Below are 18339 nucleotides of genomic sequence, written 5' to 3'. Positions count from 1 at the left end.
TCATCTACAAGGTCCACCGATCTGCCTAGAGAAGTCCCAAGGTGACGACTGCTACTAAATCTGCAATGAGTAACAAATCAGCTTTGAACTTGGGAGCAGAACATGCTACAGCAGAAGCCAAGAGAGTCGTGTCTGATGCTTAGAAACCTATAATCAGGCAAAAACAATGCTTCATGTAGAACCAGTAAGAGGAATGGCTGGGGGGAAGAAGAAAGTATCAGGAGGAAAGATACTACTAAGAATCCAAGTGTGAGTGTTTAGGAGAACTGTCTTTCAAAATCAAATCCCAGAAACAATTACCATAAGTTAAATACTAGTCATGCGCCACATACAACATGATAAATATTTTATGATTTATTTTTTATTATTCTTTTCTTACAGTTGAGGACAATGAGCTTCAGAGAAGAGAAACATTTAGTCCAAAAACACAAAGCTAGATGTGACATACAAAGGAATTGGTTCGGTCATCTTGCTTTGAGGGATTATCATCTGCTATGTAATGCTGCCCTCCTTTGTACCTGTCTATAAATGTGGCACTGCAGGTCCTACCTTCAAAATCAACCCAGAGGAAGAAGAGTGGCCAATTACAAAGACATGAACTTCATGGGAGGAGTAGAAACTTTTTTAAGGAATAGTAAAACAACACTCTAAAACAAAACAGTTTCTATTGTTATTGCATTGGTTAACTTACCAGTGGCATCAACTCAGCTAATAAGATGGACAACTTTTACTGCATTAACAAGCCTGACTTCTAATAAGCAGTTACAGAACTTGATTAAGTAGTAAGGCAAAGTGCTGCCTTTTAAGCAAGAAACAGAGTCTCCAACATCACTTGCTAAATCAATATTAAGTGCATTGCCACTCACAAGCAATGACGCCAGGAGGTAATGATTTCCTGCTTTGTAATTGCTGTGCATTTGCATAATCACACTGCTATCAGGTATAATGATATGCCAGGAACAGTCTTGCATGTTACTCAATTGCCTGATAATTTATAATATATTCAGAGACCAAGGAAGCATCCTGTTTGCACAGATATAACCCTTTATGCAACATTCAATGAAAGAAAAAAACGATACTTAATAAAGTACCATGATATTTTTAAACACTAACACATACCATAGGAAATATTTATTTGAACACATTACTGTTCCTGAAAAATGGTGAATTCAGGGCAATATTTACCATCTATAATATTATCTCCTTGGACCAATTTGATAAATGTTTAAAATGTAGATGTTAACATTTCAGTGCCTAATAAAAATTAAAGATGTAAATCATAAACACTTCGGGGCCCTTCAGCAGGATTTGACCCTGCTCAACTCTTCTCTTCTTAAAACTTTATGACCATAGCTTCCCTACAGTTAGATCTCTCTCCATGAAACTCTCTGAAGATCTCTCCATTTTCCTCTCCCTTCCCTACTGTTCTCTATACTTTTTGCTAGAAGCTCATTCTCTACCAGGATACATGGAAGGCCCTCAAAGTCTGTCTCAAGTCTTTCTCCTTTCCTTATCTGATAGCCCTACCCAGATCACAGCCACAGCACAGCTGTGGTATGTGTACAATGTACATATAACTCAAATCTGTACTTCTTCATTTTTGATTTCCTGCTCTCTAAGATCTAACTGCCAACTTACCCTGTCCTCTAGGTATTTAAGTATGAACCATTCCCCTTGCTTTCTCTCTATCCTGCTTGACCTTCTGAGAATTCCCTGACTGAGTCATGCTATCATCCAACACGTGAAACTAATGAATATCTGGGGATAATTTTTGAGACCTCCACTTTAATTGTCTCTGTATCCACTTCATCCTCACTAACCACTATTTTAAGTAGTACCTATTTTAGCTTTTAAGTGTTCCTAAAACTCAATCTTGCCTCTCCTATACTCTCAAAATCATACTCCAGGCTGTGGTCACTTACCATCCACTCTAGTGCTGCAACTGCTCCTCACCTGCTCTGGCTTCCCTAATATTTTTCTTCAACCCAGTAGCCAATGATTTTATCAAAATGAAAATTTGGTCGTATTATCTAACCTCCTGTCAACCAAAATGTTCAATTAGCCTAGTCTTCTTAGGGAGATGTCAAGAGCCCTTGCTAGGGCCCATGTTATGACACATCATGGCCTGGCTCCTAAAGTCAACTCACATGCACTTCCCCACTTCTGGCTTCATCCAACACCATTCCTCTGCCAGGCCCTCAGACTCATCATGTTCCTAATCAAAGAGCCTCTGCACTTACTATATTATCTACTTAGAAAACTGCTCCATTCCCTTTGTAGTATAGTTAAGTCTGGCTCAGTATTTATAACTCAGCTTGTAATAATCCATTTTTCATTGTCATAATGAAATACCTAAAGCAGATTACTTGACAACATAAAAGTTTATTCAGCTGACAGAGGCTCTAGGGCCCACATTTATTGATGGTCTTCTTACCAGCAGAGTCCAAGTCTGCAGAGAGCATCATACAACAAAAGAAAGGCAGCACATATGTATGTCACATCCTCTGGTCTCTCTCTTCTTACATAATTACATATATATTTTTAATTTTTTTATTGAGCATTTGTACATTCCATACAACAGTTCTTAATCAAATTTAGAATCCCTCCCCCATGCATGCCCCCACCAGACCTCATGTATTTTGACATTCATGTTAAGTCCTATCCAGTCAAGCATTTGTACCCAGATGTCCTTCAGTGCAAATTCATCCACTGGAGTCTAGTCAGCCTATGTAGAGACCATAAGTAAGGCCTACTCTCCCTCACCCAGTACCATGTTTAATGTGGGAAGCTCTATCCTGGTAATCTTATCCTCCTAATCACCTTCCAAAAGTTATACTTCTAAACACCATAGCAGGATTAAATTTCTGCCTTTTTACTGCTTTCCAGTGTGACTAAAATTCAACAAATGAACTCTGAGGGCTATTCAATCCATACCCAAGCCACAACACAGCTCAAATATTATGTCTTCAGAAAAAAACACAACTTCCCTAACTATGCTACCCCTCTAACTGGGCTTTCTTACACAGAACTTGTCAGCTTTATTTTCATATTTGCCTGTTCCATTATTCAATTATCTGTCTCTACAAACTACATTCCAAGACTGCCAAGATACCCACCATTATACCCTATGTGTCTAACACTGTCAACAGATTCTCAACAGAGCTTTTCAATGACCATGATTAATAGTCTAGCTCAAGGCTACTCCTGAAAAACTAAAAAGTTACAGGCTATTGTTAGAATATTAGTGGTCCAAAACTGGAAAAGGAGAAAAAAAATGTGCCAAGATACTAGTCTATGATAGCTAAGATGGAAGGCTGAAATTGTACAAATTTAAGACCCTTCTAAACTAGACCCTGAAAAGAAAGGCATGAAAGTAAATGTTCAAATGAACTATACTTACCCACTGTCACTGAACAAGAACTCCAAATGGGTCATGAAGACTTCCCACTGAGAGACACTGTATCGCTGTGCCAGAGAAAGAGCGATGCCGTAGACATTTTCCTCAAGGCTTCTTCAGGAGTGTCCATCAGGTACAGGGAAGGGAAAGAAAAGAAACACACGACTGTAATCAGTGAAGAAAATTCTCAGAGAGGACAAACAGAACAGGGACTGTCAGTACAGGCCTCCCTGAAACAGCACCTAGGCAAAGAAAGGTCTTCCCGGTTCCCTTCCACTGTGTCGACCACAGGTTCCGTGGACCTGTCTGCCAGTGGCTCTAAGTCAAGGGTAATTCTGGTCCCAGGACCACCTGATCATGCGCAGAAACTTTCTAAGTGACACAAATGGTGATGGGTTTGGGATCAGTTTTTTGGCAGCTTGTGGTTAAAGCCTGGATGCCACAAATCATATGACAGTCCTCCGGCAAGACAGAATTAGTCAGTCAAATGTTAGTTATACTGAGGTTTTTTTTTTTTTTTTCAATTTTTAAAATTCTGGTCTAGACACTAGAGCCTGCAGATGATATCTGACAAAGCATGGCTAGGCATTAAATTTTATTTTTAATGTCTTCTACATTGTTCAGGTACTGTGCACTTTGGGAAATAAAAACAACAAAAAGATGTTTTCTCTCTCTTTGTGTGTGTGTAAACATTCATATAAGGGCATGCGTTTTGTGTAGGGGTCAGAGGACAATCTCAGGTGTCAGTCAGGTGCCTTTCACCTTTTGAGAGACGATCATTCATTGGCCTGGACCTCTGCCACATAAACCAGGCTACCGGTTCTTCAGGCTTCCAGAAATCCATCTGTATTTACCTCCCACCTCAACAATGCTGAAACTATAAGAACATGCCACCATACTTGGCTTATTGTATGGGCTCTATGGAATCAAACTCAGGTCCTCAAGCTTTCAAGGCAAACACTACCAACTGAGCTGTCTCCCTAGTCTTGTACTGGTATCTTTATCACTTCATGAAGGTGGGAATGGAAAAGTTAGGTTATACCATCTTCAAAGCTATACTGCCTGACTCTGAGAATACTTTAGCAAACACATGTGAACAAGGCATGTAATATGTTTTCAAAACCTAAAAAATAAGAAAAAGAATGATCACATTACTTATAATAGAGATAGAGTGGATAAACAGGAGAAACTAAGTTTTGTGATTCTATCTGACATGGAAATTCCATCTCCAAATGAGAACTGGCCAAGACAAACCCCACTGAATCTTTGAGACATTTTCAACAAGTCATCCAAAGACTGCTTGTATATTTTTCTAAGCAACAGAATGTACGAAAGATTCTATTACATATTTATCAAAAGCATATATTTGTCTTTGAGGACATGCTTCAAATAGCATATGTTGGCTGCATACTTAGAAAATAAGAGACAAAAACACCAACAAAATGTAACTAATGACATAAGGCATGCCTTACCTTATAGAATTTATAGAATTTTATTCTGTATAATGACCCTCTTCTAAGAAACCATGAACATGGCACCAAGGATTATAAAATGCCCCAAGTAAAAGCATAGTGAATCGAGAATTAGGAAACTTGGGCTTAACTCCTGGCTGTGTGACCTTGAACAACTCCATAAAATTCTGTTTCTCAGATTCTTCTTCAAAAAACAAGGAAATTGAACTAGAGTGTCTTAGGACTATATAGTGCCTTAAGACAAAGTGTCTTAAGACTATACAGTGCCTTAGGACATAGTGTCTTAGGACTATACAGTGCCTTAGGACATACAGTGCCTTAGGAGTATATAGTATTTTAGGACATACAGTGTCTTAGGACTATACAGAGTCTTAGGACTATAGAGTACCTCAGGACTATAGAGTGCCTTAGGACTATACAGTGTCTTAGGACTATACAGTGTCTTGGGACCATACAGTGTCTTGGATTATTTTCAAACTGGACATTAAATGACTCTATGAAATTTTGAGCTTTCAGGATGGTAGCTAAAAAGAGAAGACTACTCCATATTTCTCTTCTTGAGAATGGCCATGGGTTCTTTATACTCTCTTTCTTTCGATTCTTTCATGCCCTGCCTCATCCTAAAGAGTACCCATGGCCCTTCTAGTATCAAGGAAGTCCAGGCTAATATAAAATTATCAGAGAATAACAAATCTATTTCACCATTTTCTCAAGGATTTAAGAATGATAATGAAAAAATAACATAACAATTTCATGAACAAAGGTAAGCAAGCTGGGCCTATAGGGTTATATTCATAGGGACTGGCTTTTTCTGAATATACATTGAGTTGTGGGAGTCAGAAGGCAATGATAATTAAAATAAAAGCTAGGGAGATGTTGTAAGTAAAGTTTTGGTGAGGTTAATTACCCTAATGAAGATCATTTTTATTATTTTTAAGTAATGGTTCAGGAGAGAAGAATACCAAGTCTAGGCACAATTTAACTTTTGTTTCAAGACTGTAATTCTAACCTGCATGGCTGTTGTACAGGACTGTCTTCCAACAGACAGATGTCATCTTCCCAAGCTCAGCTTTACCCATTTGCCTAAGATGGTCACAGCTGAGGTTGTTAACTGTTCATGCCCCATAAGGAAGGAGGGGCAGGGAGACTCTTGGAACCCTGCCAATGAGCCAAGCCATACCTCCCACACCCTAGTTACATGTGGCCTGGGAAAGGGGCTAAGGGTATATAGGTTGGGAAAGCCTGGGGGAATCTTTCTGGCCATTTTAAGTGGCTATGGAAAAGCTACCATCCATGCTTGGGTGAACTTTCCCATGCAGTCTTGGATGGGTGCACCCACACTTCTGGAAGTAAACTCTCACTCATGGCTCTGTAAGTAAGCCCGATAAACTCATTCATTTCCCAGACTGCAGTTTGGCAAAATTGTACTTCCATTTGTCATTGGGACCACAGGAGGGTGTGGGATTTTGTTTAGATCCTCCACAGAAAGAATTTTAGCCATAATGGCACACTAGTGCGTCCTTGAGACTATAAGGGTGTGCAGGAAGGCATACCATGTAAGGTATAGAAGTGAGACCTTTGAAATGTGAAGGATCCAGGTCAATGTCAAACTTACAGATTTTATCACCCACAAAACATGGGCCACTTAACATCCTTAAGCTGCATTTCCTTAGTTAATAAAATGTAGATAAGAACATTTTATCCCATAGTGTTATCTATGAAGATGGAGGATATTAGATATTACAGAGTACCTTACACACAACTTTCGGCATGAGCCCACAGTAAGCACTCAATACATTTTATGATGTTGATATTTTTCTACTTAATAACCACCTGGGCAACATACTTTTCCCATCTTCTGACTACTGAATACTTCTCACCTGACCCAAGAGAATGCCATTTCTAGAGAGCTACTCTTCCAACTGGGATATAAGTTGTCCTTCCCTCTCACACAAGGGCCTACTCTTCTCTCAGAAAGGAAAATGGCAGCTGTTCCTTGCTCTGTGCGGAAAGTGACCAGGCTGAGGGAGTGGTTCTCTAGCGTTCAGGGCATGGGCACCTGATCATACAGCATGGAGACTTCCTATATGAAGTCAACTGTATCTATGAACACACTGAAGAAGATAAATTCTATGTGCTCTGAAAAGTGAGATTCTCAGCCAAGAACTAAAGGCAATCTGATTTTTAAAGTTCCAACACAGCATCATACTTTTCACCCAAACCATATCCTATTTCCGTTAACATGATGATAATTTTGGTATTGGAGTAGCAAAGTCATAGAAACTAAACAAACAAATAAACAAACAACAACAAAAACCCATTGCTTACTGTTTAAATATATAGGCTCAAAATTCTGCATCTACTGATCTACGTGGTAAAAAACATACATTCCTCATAGGACTGGGGAAACTAGAGAAGGTCCTGTTGATAGCAACTGCACGCAAATCTTCAAAAGATTGTGATTATGACTTATCCTGCATTTTAAATCCACCCCTCAGGTCTCTTACTCTGCCAGACCCAGGATGGTTTCTCTTTTGTACTGATCATCGGCAGTAAACCGCTGCACATCCACACCCTTCCGCAGGCCCTGGAGGAGCTGTGCCTGAGTGAAATCCAGCAGGCGCTCATTGTAGCAGTTCAGCTGCTTGGTCAGTGACACCAGGTCCTCTGGCCAGGTCTCATGTCCATGTTGAGCCACATGCTTTGTGACCATCTTGATTAGTTCCTTGGGATCAACCTGTGAGAGTCATAGAAAAGTGTATTTTATACACATTACACAAACATGAGTGAGTACTGACACAGAGAAGAGCACAGCTCCTGGAAATCTGCAGGCCCTTCACTGCTACATGTCATTTAATCACAGTCACCTAGAAGCTGACTGCAGAGCTGTCACTTTGCAAACCTCAAAGAAGGGACACAGAGCTGAGCCTACACCCGGGCTTTCTGAACTCCTGCTTTGACCTTTTTGCCACCTTACAAAGTTCTAAACAAACTTAGAAATTAATATTTTGCAGCTTTTTCAACTATCATAAACCTATACATTATTTCACTCAGGGAGAAATTTTCATCCTCATTGCCTCTGGATAAATTTTGTCATCCACCACAAGTGCTTGTTCTCAGTAAGAAAACCACAGTTCAATAAAGCCCAACACAAAAGGTTGGACAGTGAGGGAGAAGAATGGTTTCTTCAGGGATAGGTCAGAAAACAAAAATAAAACCCACCCAGCTCACAAGGTTAAAGCATTTCTAGTGATGTAAGAAAGCATTTGGTAGTGTTTTACTCTTCTTGATTTGGGGCCCAGCAGGATGGGGTTCTAGGATTCTTGGCAGCTTCTCAAAAAACAACACAATTATTTAAATAGAACAAAACCCAGAATCCAACAGCTGACAGGACAGGAGAGCAAGTGATAAGCTGGCCACATTATTTGTAGTGAAGTCAGTCTGACTGTCAATAGAGCAACAGCAGCTCAGTCATAATTCTGGAACAACCTCACAAAGAACATAAGACTATTCCAGCATGAACGCTAGCACTCCTCATTCCTGGGAAGACATATTACATATTTTAAAATAAGAAAATTAGGGGGAAAAACCCAGACTCTATCTTTGGTTATCAGAACTACATTCCTAATTATGGTAAGATGTCAGCTTTTCTAAAATGAAAGCCCATTATTCTGAGCTACACAGGAGATTTGTCAATGTATGGTCTACACAACCAAACCTAGCCTGACAGCCTCTTTCCTTCATCTATTGTGAAATAATGCGGAGGCAGGGATTAAAAAAAAAATTAGAGAAATCTTGAATTCCAGGAGGTGGACTCATGTCAAAGTCAACTTTGTATATTTCATTTTTTTCCAAATCTATGCATTTTTTGAGAGTCCTACTCTCAAAAATCATTTATTTCTTCAGTCAGAAGACATTAGTTTTGAATGCTAAATTCTACCACAGGAAATAATAAGATCATCTCTAATTCATTCAAAAAATATTTCTGCAGTAGATATAATTCTTGTGTGCTTTTATTTAGCTCTCATCTCCACTTCTGTTTCAGTCTTAGCTCATCAACTAAAAGTATTCGACACCAACTATTCTTTTGCTACAGATACTTTGGTTGTCACAGTCAAATAAATCTCATCCTCTCTTAAATTGTTTAAGAAATAATCTCAAATATCTTGAATGTTGACAATTTTTCATCAATAGCCTTGACACTCGAATCAGTTTACCTAGAAAATAAAGCTTTTTTGTCCCTTAAAAAGAAAAAATATTTCCAGGCATGGTGGCACACGCCTTTAACCCAGCACTGGGGAGGCAGAGACAGATGGATCTCTGAGAGTTCAATGCTAGCCTGGTCTACATAGCGAGTTCTAGGCTAGCTGGGGCTACAGGGAGAGCCTGTCTCAAAAAGACCAAAAAAAAAAAAAAAAAAAGGAAGAAAAAAAGAAAAATATTTCTTTGCAAATCTATTCCAAGGGAAATATTAAAAGAAATTTCAAAAAAAAACAAAAAAAAAAAAAAAAAAAAGGAAGAAAAAAAGAAAAATATTTCTGTGCACATCTATGCCAAGTGATATACTAAGAGAATGTGCCCTGCTCTTCCAGACATGCAATTTATTGAATGACAATGAAGTAAGCAATGGTAAAATGGTAGGCCACAGATGAGCACAGAGTGCCTCAGGAATACAAAGGGGTGGGACTTGAAGTGTCAAAGAAGTCTTCTTAGAAGAGTTAATATCTAGGAAATAGTAACAGAAAGGCCAGCAAGAAATAGGAAGACAAATTCCAATTAAGTTCATAGGAGTATGTTCTAGGGCCTGAGTGGCTAGGACCAGATGGAAAGACTGAATAAATCAATTCTCACTGCAACAACAGAGTTGTTTGGGAATAAGCTGTTTGATGGTTAACTTGATTGTCAACTTGACAGGATCTTGAATCACATAGGAAACTCATCTCTGGGCATGTCTGTGAGAAAGTTTCTAGATTGAATTAGTTAAGATATGAAAGACCCACAATAAATGTAAGCACTACTGGGGGCCTGAACTGAGTAAAAAGGAGAAAGCGAGCCAAACATCAGCATTCATCTCTTTCAAAGTTTCCTGACTATGAATACAGTATAATCATCTGTCTCGGACTCCTACCATGATTCCTTTCCCACAATGATGAACAATACTTTTAAACTATGAGCCAAAGTCAACCCTTCCCTTCTTTAAAATGCTTCTGTTAACTATTATGTCACAACAATAAGAAAAGTAACAAATGTAAACTACATATAAACAGTACATCTGGCAACAGATCTAGGCAAAAAGGGATCCATGCTCTGCTCTTGGTGTGCCTGTGGCTAATATTTTATTTCCTTTCTACATGTTGACTATTTTTCATAGTACTCTGAACCTTCTACCATGCATACAACTACCTCTACAGTTATCTGGCCCATAAATAATAATTGTAGCCACCCAGTCTACATGCACCTGCCCTGCATGCTGCATATGCATGTCCTCTCAAAAGGAATGGCTTACACACACACACTCTAAAGTCTCAGACACAGAACACCTCATTTGCACTCTGCACTCTAATACAACTTATGATACAAATCCAATGGCCAAATCGTGAGCAGAGCTCCCAAATGGGGGCTCACAGAAGAAACACAGTTATTACTGTTTAAACAGGCTCTAGCCGAGTCCCACAGGAAGTTTCAAGTACACATATAACCTTCATATTTAAATACAGCAAAATAATGTATTTATCTCCTTTAGTGAATTGAAAAACTGACATTGGATGATGAGGCAAGCAGGCATGCAGAATTTAGAAGCTGGATGATCTTATAAAGGTTGTCTACCTTGTATATAAACTAGCAACAATAATCTATGGTTTTCATGGTTGAGAGAAGCAAGCCCAAGAGAAAATATGCAAACCAAGGCCTGGTATGAAGCAAGAGCTCCAGAAAGGAAAGGAATTGTAGAACTTGCTGAAAGACATTTAAAAAATCTTTCTGCAATTGCACTTCTATTGCATAATTTATTTTACATTGCTTTCTCTCATTGAATTATAGCTTGGGGGGGGGGGAGAATTGTTGTTGTTGTTTGTTTTTTGACAGGGTCTCCCTAGTCCCAGTCTGCCTGGAAGTCACTATGTGAACTAGGCTGGCCTTGATCTCACAGAGATCCATCTGCCTGCCTATGTCCCCCGCCCCCTTCTCCAAGGGTTGGGATTAAAGGCACAAGTCACCACACGAGGCTAAATTATAGCTTTGGAGGGACAGAAACCATGAGTACTTCATGAGGTCATCTTTTCCAGAATACAACAGAATCTTCTGCAAAATGAAGGTATGTGGTAAAGTGGGCACACTGATCTGAGTTTTAAGCCAGTAGTTTCAATTTATACTCCAGGTCCCCCACCTGGTAGAGAGGCAATTTGGAGTTACTTCATCTATTTCCTCATTGTCAAAGAATTTCAGTAAGCACACCATCTCACAGTTTGTTGGGAGACACAAACAAAATAAGGTATTTTCAAAAAAAAAAAAATCCTGTCTCCATTATTTTATGAAAACAAATTGTGCCCAGAGCTTACTCTCAAGGAATTAGAAACTGATTATTTAAAAAGAGGTATACATTAACAATTCACATAGGTATCCGAACATATCTCATTGCAGAGTCATGGACCAAGAGTCCTGGGAACTCCATAGAGGGAGCAACTGATTCATTTCTTGATTCCTCTGGTGCTATTTCCTCCAAGGGGAGAAAGGTGCTTCACATGATCACCTTTCTAAGACTAAAATCCTATTAATGTACAGGAATTCAAACATTAAAATGAAATAAACTCCTGGAAATCCTTCCAGGTGGAGAAGAGGGTTCTACAGCCCTCATTTTGTGCTTCTGCTAAGCTTTAACAACTGATTTTGTTGAAACATTTTTTTCAGATCAACAAATTATAGCTAATACATCCCCATACAGTTTAAACAACTTTAATCTCTTCTCCTTTACTAAGAAACTATCTAGTCCTATTAGAATAATTTACCTTTTTGTACATCAAATTTATTCACTTTATTTAAGAAATAGTTAAGAATGAAAATTGAAAATTTAAATCTTCAGGATGAAAGAAAGGACTAGTGCTAAGTACACATGTATGGTGCCTCAGTTAAGACTAACAACCTTAAGGACAGGTGTCTTGTAAGATCATCTGTATTTTAAAGATGGATAAGGAGTTAAGCAACCTGTGTAAGGCTGGTAAGCTGGTAAGTGGTAAAGCAGGGGTATGACTCCCAAGCACAATACCCCAAGGATCCAAGTTATGCACAGAAGGGATTCTTTTACAATGTTAAAACCAGTGCATATAGTCCCACTACATGTAGCTGAGACTTGCCATTAGAATCCTGACAGGCTTATACATGACACATTGTCTTACTGTCTATATTTCTACAGGTAACTTCATTTTCACATATGTCCATGTATAAATGGAAGTGTTGAATGTGTGAACTAAATACTTGACTAGATTTCCCAGCCTGGAGTTTCTTTCTTTAACGGTAAGGGTGTTTTAGAATCATGCCTAATAATGGCGTTTTGTGTTCCACTTCCCAAGTACACCTCTTTTTGAAATTATGTCTCAATACAATGGTGAATAGGGGCATTCTACTAACTGCTTCATGAGAGATTTTTAAGTGTTGATAAGTGTATGAATTATCAAATATCTGTTAAATATACAGACAGATTTTCAGTACTTCAATTATTACAGAAAATATAATAATAAAGAAAAACAACTTTACACAAAGGCATCTAAGAAAAAGTAAAATTATTTCTGGAGAAGAAATAAATGAAATGGTCCCAAAGACCTGGATTACTGGCATTTGCTCCTGAGTGCCAGGTTTTCAATTTTTAAACTTCAAGCAATTTTTTCAACATAAAGGCCTCACAAAGATTAAATGAGACTAAGTAGAAGAGTGTACTGTAAATTCTAGCTGTCTGTGTAGACTATTTTCTTATTGCTACTATAATTTTCTCTTTCTCAAGGGACTTGGACAGTTATGACTGCGTGTTAAATTTTAGTAAAAATTTCCCAATGATTCATCATCACTTTTCTCAAAACAGCCCAACACAGTTCCTGCTCACCCAGCACTTTATATGATACATACACTCACTAATATCAATAAATGTACCTAGTTTAAGCTTTGAAAAGTGTTTTCCCTTGACCTTTACATCAACCCAGAGTGGGGCAAGGGATGGGAAGGATTCTGTCTTCTGAAAATCTATTCTGTACTTGAGTGCACCTGGGAACAAAGTCAAGCCATGTGGACTCCCACAGTGTCCCGACTGCTTCAAAGTTTCCATGAGTGTTTCATATCCACCCTCATTCTAACATCACTTAGAAACTTGTTGTTTAGCATACTTTCAAACTTTTAGCTCTCTTGTTCCCCTGAAGTTGGATGACATGATTCATAAGTGCAAAAGATTTTAGCTTCTAACATGACTCTGGAGAACATCATACATAGTTTTAGAATTTTCCATATTCTTTACTCAAAATGATATTGCAAAATATCACACAAGCTGTAAAATCTAACAGCAGAAAAAAAGCATCAAGAATTTCAAATGAAAAGTGTGAAGTTAGTCTACTTAACGCCCCCCCCTCAAAAAAAACCTTTAGCAACATAATTCTTAGGGGTGAATAAAATGTCTTTAAAGACTATAGTAAAGATGACCCTTTCTCTGGGGTAAGTTGATCACGATTATGCCCTCCGCGCCTTGACTCCCCCAGCCTCATTCACCCTCCCATCTCCCCTCACCATCTATCTTCCTAGCCTGGGTCCTGTCCCATTCCTTCTCTTGGGGCCGCAGACACCTGGGGAACCACCACTGTTTCTTCTTGATCCTTTACATCCAGACCAACCCAGTTCCTTCTCTGGTCCCCAGGAGCCCTCTGGGCCTGGCTCCACCCTCATCACCCTCTGCTTCCCTGGGCCTGCACAACACTCAGGACCCTCTCAAACCCACAGGCCTCTCTCCAGGATAAGTTCAATCGAGCCATCAGTGCCTTAACACCCCCAGCCTCATTTACCCTCCCAGATCCCCCACCTTTCTCTCCTACTAGCCTGGGACCTCTCCCATTCCTTGTCTTGGCGACCCAGACACCAGGGGACCCACAAATGCTTCCTGACCCTTGGCATCCAGACCAACCCAGGTCCTTCTTGGGTCCCCAGGAGCACTCTGGGCCTGACTCCACCCTCACCTCCCTCGGCTACTCTGGCATGCACAACCCGCCAGTCTCTTTCCTGGACTATGGGGCTGATCTTTCTGCTTCCTGATAATTTGCATCCAGACCAACCCAGTTCTGTAGTGCCCAGGAGCCATTGGAGCCGCTTCCAAACCCCGTTGCATCTCTGGGTGGCATGGCCATCAGCTGCCCTAGATCAGCATTTTTCCTGGGCCTGGCTCCCAGGCCAGTCCAACACTGAAATTCCTGAGGCTAAAATATCTCCTGGAGGGATCCAGACCTTAGGAGAAAGCCTGAGAGCATCTGATCCTCATTTGACTTTGGCCTCTGTGGGAACTCCTGAAGACAAAAGCAATCTGGCCACTCAAATATAAAATCAAAAGAGAGAACTGGAAGCCTAGAAGAACCAGCTTTTCATGCCCCCAAAGTAAATCACAGAGGGACATAAAGTTTACAAAAGGAAGCAGATCTAAACTTGAAGGTTTGAGTCTCACACAATAATCAGAAACTACAAAAGAAATTCACATGTCAAAATCACAGAGACAAAATAATAACATGTAAAACCAAAATAACATATGCCCACAAAATACCAATGTCCTCTAGAGGAGTATAATGAGAACCCCCAAGAGATAATGTAGGACATGGAACTCAAAAGAACAATTATAAACATGATAGAAGAAATGAGTGAATTTAAAGAACACACAAAAAAAGAAATCAAAAAACTGAAGGAAGGTAGGGATAAACTTCTGAATGAATTCAGAAAAGAGAAATACTGAAGAATACTCACACTGAAATGAAGAAGGAAGTGAAACACTCAGTAAGCCAATTAGAAATGACAGGAGAAAGCCTCACCAATAGGATGAATGAAATGGAAAACAGAGTATCAAGTCTGGAAGATGTAGTGGACAAACCAGACCACTCAAGCAAAGATTATGAAAAATTTAAGAAATAACAAGAATGGAATATGCAGGAATTGTGTGACACCATAAAAAGACCAAACTCACAAATCATAGGCATAGAAGAAGGAGAAAAATCCCAAGATAATGGCATGGACCAGATCTTAACAGAATGGTGGAAGAAAATTTTCCAAAATTAAAGAAAGACAAGCTCATACAAATACAAGAAGCATATAGAACACCAAACAGAAAGGACCAGAAAAGAAACTCTCCAAGGCATATCACAGTAAAAACACTAAACATACACAATGAAGAGACAATACTGAAAGCTGTGAAAGAGAAACAACAAGTCACATACAAAGGAAAACCCATCAGAATTACAGCTGACTTTTCACTGCAAGCTATGAAAGCCAGAAGAGCCTGGGACCAAGTATTCCCAGTTTTAAATGACCACCGATGCCAAAACCAGATTACTATACCCAGCCAAAATATCTACTATACTATAAGGGGAAAGAAAAATCTTCCATGACATAAATAGGCTGAAGAAACTCATGTCCACAAATCCAGCCCTTCAGAGAGTTCTTGAAAAAATACAAAGAGCTGAAAAAAGGAATGACTATACCCAAGGGGTTGTGGAAAGAAATCCAATGAAGGTATAACTGTGGAAAAGTACAGTTATATCAAGAATGTAAACAGAAATAAAAGTGACAAGATTCAATGCTCATCTTTGATTAATAACTTTAAATATTAACAGATTGAACTCCCCAGTCAAAAGACACAGACTAAGTGAATGGATTAAGAAACAAAACCCATTTTTTTGTTGTCTGCAAGAAACTTATCTCACTTTCAAGGACAGACACTATCTTAAAGCGAAAGGACGGAAAAAAATAGAAAAAATGGCACTAAGAAAAAAGCAGGCAGTACAATTCTAATATTTGACAAAATAGACTTTAAAACAAAACTAATCAGAAGAGGTAAAGAGGGCTTCATTCTGATCAAAGGAACAATAAATCAAGAAGATATTACAATCATGAACACATATTCACCAAACTGGTGCACCCAACTTCATAAAAACAATACTACAAGACTTTAAGATGCAGATTAATCCCAACTCACTAATAGTAGGGGACTTCAATACCCAACTGTCTCCATTAGGTAGGTCAACAGAGCAAAGAGTTAACAGGGAGACATCTGAATTAAACAAAACCATATATCAAATGGACTTAACAGTCATCTACCGAGTATTCCACCCAAGCACCAAAGGATATACTTTCTACTCAGCACCCCATGGAACCTTCTCCAAAATCGACCATATACTGGGGCACAAAACAAACCTCAACAAATACAAAAAGACTGAAATAATTCCATGCATTGTATCAGCCACAATAAATCGACACCAGAAGAAGCCCTAATCACCACATGAAAACAGGGAGATTAAACAACACATCCCTAAATGGGTCAAAAGAGAAATTAAGAAAGAAATAAAAGTATTCCTGGAACTAAATGAAAAGGTAATACAACACAAGGAAACCTCTGGGACACACTGAAAGTTGTCCTTAGAGGGAAGTTTATAGGACTAAGTGCCTATGTCAAAAAATAGGAAAGAACACAAATAAATGACTTAACATTGCAAATCAAGGGACTTGAAAAACAACAAGGAATGAAACCCAAACCCAGCAGACAAGAAGAAATAACAAAAATCAGGGCAGAAATTAATGAAATCGAAAAAAAGGTAAATAATACAAAGAATAAACGAATCAAAGAGATGGTTCTTTGAAAAGATAAACAAGATTGACAGACCACTAGCACGGTTAACCAAAAGAAAGAAAAAATACCTCCAAATCAACAAAATCAGAGATGAAAGGGAAAACATCACAACAGACGCCAGAAAGATACAGAACATTATAAGGGAATACTTTAAAAACCTATATGCTACTAAATTCGAAAACCTAAAAGAAATGGATGCATATCTAAAGGCATGGGAACCACCAAAACTAAACCAAGAAGAGATTAACAGCTTAAACAGACCCATAACACAAAAAGAAATTGAAACAGTAATACAAAGGCTCCAGACTAAAAGAAAGCCCAGGAACAGATGGATTTAGTGCACAATTCTATCAGACATTTTAAGAAGATCTACATCTAATACTACTTAATTTATTCAAAAGATAGAAATAGAGGGATAACTTCCAAATTCCTTCTATGAAACCAGCATCACTCTAATATCAAAGCCAGGTAAAGATACAACCAAAAAAGAAAACTATAGTCCCATATCCTTAATGAACATAGGTGCAAAAAGTATCAACAAGACACCTGCAAACCACATTCAGACACACATCAAAAAGATCATCCACCATGATCAAGTCAGCTTTATCCCAGAGATGCAGAGATGGTTCAATATATATAAGTTAATAAACATCATAAATCATATAAATGGGCTCAAAGACAAGAACCACATCATCATCTCAATAGATGCAGAGAAGGCCTTTGACAAAATTCAACATGGATTTATGTTCAATGTCCTATAGGGAAGTGGACTGGAGGAAACATACCTCAACATAATTAAAGCCATATATAACAAACCCACAACCAGCAACATTCTAAATGGAGAAAATCTGGAACCATTTCCATTGAAATCAGGAACCAGACAAGGCTGTCCACTATCTCTGCTTCTCTTTAACATAGAAAACATAGTTTCTCTTTAACATGGCTTGAAACTCTTGCAAGAGCAATAAGACAAGAGCAGGAAATTAAAGGAGTATTAATTGGAAAAGAAGAGATCAAATTATCCCTTTTTGCAGATGATTATGATATTATATCTAAGAGATGCCAAAGGGATACTATATCTAAGAGATGCTCTACAATTAAAATTTTAAATCTTTCAAGAAAGAGATTGAGAATGACATCAGAAGATGGAAGGACCTACCGTGCTCATGGATTGGAAGAATTAATATCGTGAAAATGACCATCCTACCAAAAGCCATTTATAGATTCAATACAGTGCCAATCAAAATCCCCATGACATTTTTCACAGAATTGGAAAAAAAACATCCTAAGAGACATATGGAAGCACAAAAGACCTCAGATAGCCAAAGCATCCCTGAGCACTAAGAGAAATGCAGGGGGTATTACTATACCAGATTTTAAGCGGTATTACAGAGCTATAGTCATAAAAACAACATGGTACTGGCACAAGACCCATAGATCAGTGGAACAAAATTGAAGACCCAAATATGAGTAAATGCAATTTCAGCCACCTGATATTTGACAAAGGGGCCAAGAATATTCACTGGAGGAAAGACAGCATGTTCAACACATAATTCTGGCAAAACTGGATCTCCACCTATAGAAGAATGAAACTAAACCCCTATCTTGCATCTTGC

General features: G+C 38.6%; 1 protein-coding gene across 1 annotated transcript in view; it reads right to left on the bottom strand.

Annotated features, from left to right (window-relative positions):
- Nbas (neuroblastoma amplified sequence) overlaps positions 1–18339 on the bottom strand; it is a gene marked incomplete at its 5' end in the record, with an annotated part of 269116 nt that overhangs the window by 116136 nt on the left and 134641 nt on the right. Inside the window, 2 exon segments of the mRNA XM_017802479.1 lie at positions 3401–3511; positions 7377–7606. Of these exon segments, the coding sequence (XP_017657968.1) occupies positions 3401–3511; positions 7377–7606 (341 nt within the window).

Source organism: Nannospalax galili, unplaced genomic scaffold (assembly GCF_000622305.1).
Source record: "Nannospalax galili isolate Female #2095 unplaced genomic scaffold, S.galili_v1.0 scaffold100, whole genome shotgun sequence".
Lineage (NCBI taxonomy): Eukaryota > Metazoa > Chordata > Mammalia > Rodentia > Spalacidae > Nannospalax > Nannospalax galili.
Note: the sequence above shows the minus strand (reverse complement) of the source record. Positions and strands in the feature narration are given on the sequence as shown.